The sequence below is a fragment of the Sus scrofa genome, chromosome 14 (assembly GCF_000003025.6).
Source record: "Sus scrofa isolate TJ Tabasco breed Duroc chromosome 14, Sscrofa11.1, whole genome shotgun sequence".
NCBI classification, from domain to species: Eukaryota; Metazoa; Chordata; class Mammalia; order Artiodactyla; family Suidae; genus Sus; species Sus scrofa.
This window is the reverse complement of record NC_010456.5, coordinates 10541210-10547209: the sequence shown is the minus strand read 5'-3', so window position 1 is coordinate 10547209 and position 6000 is coordinate 10541210. Positions and strand designations below refer to the sequence as shown.

Below are 6000 nucleotides of genomic sequence, written 5' to 3'. Positions count from 1 at the left end.
GATAAATCATATCGCCCGAGTTATGTACTCGGTCCCCTTGTTCAGCCACGTGGCACCCCTGGGATCCCTTCTTTAGAGTGCCTGCGCTCTGGCCGCCCACCTTCAGGTCCCTCCTCAAATGCACGCAAGCCTCTTCCCAGCGTCTCCAGGGGGTCTCTCTGCTGGCTCTGCGATCAGAGGATCAGAGCGCAGACCTCAGCGCTGGTCTGGGCAGCCCTGGGTGTGGCTGTTCGCCAGGGGTGGGCGGAGCTTGGACACGTGGGCGGGGCGTCCGCAGGCGGGAGCACAGAGACCAATTGGCGTGAGACGAAACCAGGATGGGCCAGGGAGAAGGGCCTGGGCTTCCATCCTAACTCCTGTCGCAGGTCACATAAATGTCACGGTGAGCCTTTTTTGCCCTGCTCTCCCGGGCGGCTTCAGTTTTCCTGGTTCTTGCTTCTCTGCCGCGGGCGTACAGTGAAACAGGATAAGAGCCAGGCCTGGACAGACAACGCTGTGGTTCTGGACCCAGGACTTGCCCTCAGTGCTGATGACCCGGAATCTCTGTATTCCTTTTGAAGGACTAATTTCCCTTCGGGTCACCGTAAACATCATACGGTCTCCTAGTCCTATGTTCCTTTTCCGTATCTATTGCTAGAACACTCAGTTCCTTTACAAGCTTACAGCCTCACAGCAGCGTGTTGTACCAACCAAATTCGGACCTTATCTTATTTTTCTTGCCATTATTTTCAAACACCCTGTTTCTAAAAGCTTGGTAGAGTGTGCATATTTTTGTAAATCATTTCATATCCTGTTTGGACAGAGCTGGATGGAAAACACGAGAAAAGATTTCATCAACCCTGTGATGGGCTGGGGGAGGCCCCAAAACGCACTCTCTTCAAGTGTTTTCCAAACCAATAATCGCCGTGCCAGTTAACAAGGTAACTGTGTGTGAACCAAGCCTACGGTGAGCAGGGAGGCGAGGTCTGGCATGGCTCTCCCTCACCCCCATTCTTGGCACTTGGAGGGGTGGGGGGGGTGTGGAGGAGGAACGTGTGCCCTATGTCTTGGTTTCCTGCAGGCTCTGGATGCAAGCTCACACACCTCAGCCTCTTATCTTTCACGCCCCCCTGTGGCCTGAGACTTTTCCAGGGTGAACAAGCTCCAAGGCTACAGAGAGCCCAGGGAGGCTAGACACTAACTCACAGGGCCCCCGGTCCCGCTCCCCGATTTCCACTTCCCAACCAAAATCTGCAGCTTGATTCCAGAGGCTCCCCAAGGCCTCTCTCAGAGTGGAATCCATTTATTTTTGAGACTCAGCTCTGCCACGCAAGGCTCTGCTCAGCATTAGACCTCAGTGGCTCAGACAAAACCACCTGCAACAGGCAGTGAAAACTCCTGAACTGGCACAGGCACCACCATGAGCGAGGCCAAAGGCTTCCAGAATGTTCCAGGAAGGGAAGTTTTGACGGGAGGCCCGGGGCCAAGCAACTACCTCCCCAAACATCTCAACACAGACACACCCTGAAACAACCACATTTTGCTTTATTAGGCGTTCCATGGTAATATAACACAGAGTTCTTAAGGAATAATAAACACGAGACTTGGTTCTTTACCATAATTATTTTGCCATTAAGACAGTGGTTCCAAAAAAAAAAAAAAAAAAAAAAAGGTACTCTTCTGGCTACACACATAATCAGCTTTAGCAATGAAAGGTCCTCCACTCGTGGTCACAATCACAATTGCAAGGATTAAAAACCATCTATGATTAAATCCTACACTGGTTTAGAGCATCAAGTCACTGCAGTTATTCAGTTCTGAGACACTGTCAATTTATTTTAGCATTTACATATGACATTCATTTAACAGACACACAAAGCAAGCCAACAGGTAAACATGCTTACACAGCCTGCGGAAATCTTCAGGTTTTAAATTGTTTGAAGGAAACAATCAAAATAACCAAAATGACCATGACCTGGTACAGGAAAAACAGGAAGACTCAGTGAATAGTGGAGAGCTGCAAGTGTTTCTTAGAATTGAAACAAAAAAATTTTTTTTCCAACTGGTTCAAATTTCCTCGAAGTGCAGGTGAGAAAAAAAAAAGGTAAATATATTAAGTTAACCAATTATTCTTTAAAAGTGCAATTTACTTTAAAATAACAAATAAAACAACAACACCAACAAAAAAAAAAAAATAAACCCCAACCATAACCCCGAAGGCAAAACGTGTGGAGAGACAAGTGTGATGATGTGATGACCTGCTTTTTTTAATGTCACACTTTACAAAAGCAGATTTGGTTTTATAAAAGCCTGCAAACACAGCATTGCTTAGGAGAACCTGTAAACACATTTGGAAAGAGATGCAACACAGATCAGCAAAGACAGGGAAAGGCACAAGGCAGCTAGTGGAAAGGGTTTCTGAGACCAGGAGAGGGCGGGGTGTGGACACAAGATCGCCTGGCATCTCTAACAGGCCACACATCCAACCTGCATGTTTTTCTCCCCATAACAGCTCTCACTCGAAAAACAGACTTTTCCTCTTGCAAATGACAATGGCCTTTAAGTCAAATTTCCCAGGGGTTTTCTGCGTTTGGGAGGCCCCCCTCTATTGCATTGGTGTCTTTTCTAAATAATTGAGAGGCTGAGCACGCTCTGGAACCCCCAAAGATTCTTAGCTGGGAAATGGCAGGCCCTAGGGGCCAGGCTCCCATCACTCCTGGCGGCTGGCCTGAGCCTGGTATGGTCACTTGGGTTACAGGACTCGGTTATCAGATTCGATTGTGTCCTTGGCCGCTTAGTATGGCACAGAGGAAAAACCGCCAAGTCCTGAAGCCTGTGGCTTCCTCAACATCTCAGCACAGTCTGAGGTCCATCCCCGGCCCACGTGTGACAGGGTGAGTAAGGAACTCGGTCCTTCCCCGCACCTGGCAAGCATCTCAAACTCAAATGCACAACCTGGGGGCGCGGGTGGGTAGCACCAGTCTTCTGTGGACTAGGACAGCCTATGACGATGGTTGCAAATGACACAGCTCACAGCCTTCCAGGCAGGTTCTTAGGACCACAGTAAGATGGCAGACCTGGTTGTTGGAAAAGACCTGGGGGGGAGGAGGTGAAAAACACCATCTCAGAGACAAGGGCTGGAGAAAACACAAAGAAAGAGATGTGTGAACCGATCCATGAATGAAAAAGCGAGAGTGAGTTTGTGAGCAGAAAAGAGGTGAAGAGAGGAGAAGAGAATCCTCAAAAGATTTCATCTGCAGCAAAATCTAGGCCAGAAAGAAAACCTGCCCTTTATTAACAGCTGACCCAGAAGACAACGGAATGGCGGTGTGGCCGCTGTGCAGCCTCTCAGGAGGGGCAGGCAGGTCGCCTGCCACCCTGAATCAGCTTGATGGTTACACAATTGCATCATTAGGATGTCCAGTTCAAACCCCTTGTATTAATATTGAATTAGGCTTTCCAATTTAGTATTTTAAAAAAAAAAAAAAAAAAAAGAATCTCCCCCCTCCTCTGCCCACCCTTCCCCAGCCCCCCCAAAAAAACTTCTCAAAATTTTAAAAGAAAAAGGCAGCTCTGGGCAATTCACTTTATCTTCCCCTCCCCCAATGAAAAGGAAGATGATGCCAAGTACACCAGAGGGCGGAGAGGACAGACCCCCTCACTGTGATTTGCTTTGTTCCGCATGTCTGAGTGTTGGATGCAATTCCGTGTACGGGGTTGGTGGAGAGACCTGGGTGCGGTATTTGTAGATGTGTAGGGAGGTGGGTGAGCAAAACCGGTGACCCCGGGTGAGGGATGACGGAGTGCAGGGGCCCAGGAGGGAGCCCCAGGAACTGGCTGCCCCACAGTAACTATCACAGGCTCTTAAAAAAAAAAAAAAGAATTAGAAGAAGAAGAAGGAAGTCTCAGAATGTCCTCAGGTGTCCCATTTCCCCATCCCCCATCCCCCATCCCCGGGCAGATGGCCCTGAACTCTAGCCCAGGCTGGTGATGTTGGCACGGCCACCAGGGGGCGCCACGATGCGCTGGGTAGTGCGGCGGGGGATGTTGTCGTCAATCTGGGCGCCTAGAGAGGAAAGAGGGTTTGGGTTAGAAACAGTTGCACAAATAAGTCCCTGCTTCAAATCAAAACAGCACAGCTTGGGAGAAAAGCCTATGTTTCATCTTCCTTCTAAAACCTCACCAAAAGTTTACCCAAAAAGGATGGGCCTCAGGTGGCTGAAGACTCACAGGTTGTATAAAGCTCCTCTTAGAGAAGCCAGTTGGGTCCATTACTTAAAAAGTAAAACTACAGACTCAAGGAACATTTTTGAGCAACTCAGATGACACCAGGTCCCTATTCTCAGAAGTCAAATCGCAGAGCTTTTCTGGAGGTGCATTCTCGTCCCCTAACACTCTCCATCCTCTGTGTCAGCAAAGATAAAGAGTGATGATGGTTCCTCATATCTGAATGGCCTGGTGGGAGAAGCAGCACAGACAGTATCATGCCCATGTTACTTTATGAAAAAACTAACATGCATTATTTTGAAATTTTCTGAAAATGGGTAATCTGCATATGGCAACTTTCTTTTCTTTTTTTTTTTTTTTTCGTTTTTTCTTTTTCTTTTTTTTTTTGCCTTTTCTAGGGCCGCTCCTGCCACATATGGAGGTTCCCAGGCTAGGGGTCTAACTAGAGCTGTTGCCACCAGCCTACACCAGAGCCACAGCAACGCGGGATCCAAGCTGCATCTGCAACCTACACCACAGCTTACGGCAACGCCAGATCCCCAACCCACTGCGCAAGGCCAGGGATCGAACCCGCAACCTCATGGTTCCTAGTTGGATTTATTAACCATTGTGCCACAGCGGGAATTCCTGTATATGGCAACTTTCTAAAAACCAGTAAAACTGACAAGAAAAGCAAAAAATATATCCGATTCACTCTTTAACACCATAGAAATTTGGACACGTATCTGAGGCTCAGGAAACTAGAAAAAGCGGAAGGTTCCTAGTCACATGTCAAATGAAGGCTGGTAGGGAAGTTCAGGTAAGGAAGCTCTAAAATCTGGACCCTTTTCCTCTCACCTTCCCTGACATCCCATAGTTTATCCAGGCAAACGGCTGACATTTATCAAACAGCCTTGTTCTAAGCATTTTACTTGTATATTAAGTCATTTAATCCTCACACCAACCCACCAACCCCAATTGTAGCTACTACAATTACACCCATCTACAGACGAGAAGACCGAGGCACAGCTAGCAACGGGGCTGCGAAGTTAAGCCATTGAAACTCTAGACTCTACAAGCCAAGCCATTACAATATACCACATATGTGGGGGAGAAGAGAATCCTAAAACATCACAGTGTCCTATTTTATGACAACATAATACTTTGAAAAAAATGTCCCCTAATATCCCAGGTATGACATTTTATGCGATAAAGACTCGTGTCAGGGTTCCGAAACCCAGCCCACTATCTGCTATGAATTCCATCTCTGGGGAGTTCCATCTTTGGGAAGGATGGGTGTGTCACTCAGGTCCACTTCTTCTCCCCCTACAAAAGTGAGGCCAGCCCCCCCCCCAGCTCCATAGGAGCACAGTGCTACAGAACCGAGCCCCGTCAAACCATCACCGTACCGGACAAGCTGAATCCAGACTGATGCAGGTTCCGGACAGGTGGGGCCTGTTGCTTGGCCGGGGACGTCTTAGCCGAGGAGGCTGGAGTGACCGTCTTCGGTGTCACGGACACCTCACACACAGGTCCATCATACAGGCCGCGAGGAACCCCTCTCAGCTCCGCCAGCTGCAGAACACAAGGGTCCCTCGACTCAGACCACATTCACAAAAGGACGCCTCCCTGGCAACTCTCCTGATGGGGAAGGCAGAGATGCCAGGACCGGCCTGTGCGATTTCGGGAGGGAAGGCTCTCTATGGAGGGGGACAGTGGGGACAGATGTCATCACGGGGCCAGCCCCCCAGCTCCAGGGCAAAGCTCCCCCAAGGTCGGTCATATAAAAACTGACTCCTGGTTCTTCCTATTTCC

The 6000-nt window shown here is 48.7% G+C and overlaps 1 protein-coding gene across 3 annotated transcripts in view; it reads right to left on the bottom strand.

The window, feature by feature from the left end:
- Nucleotides 1505-6000, bottom strand: part of DPYSL2 (dihydropyrimidinase like 2) — a 117108-nt gene continuing 112612 nt past the window's right edge. For all 3 annotated transcript variants that reach the window (XM_001927801.6, XM_001927796.5, XM_021073575.1), the window contains exons 13-14: nt 5595-5760; nt 1505-4045 (exon numbers count right to left, since the gene is read on the bottom strand). In XM_001927801.6, coding sequence (XP_001927836.1) covers nt 3954-4045; nt 5595-5760 — 258 coding nt within the window. In that variant the 3' untranslated portion in view covers nt 1505-3953. The remainder of the gene's footprint in view (nt 4046-5594; nt 5761-6000) is intronic.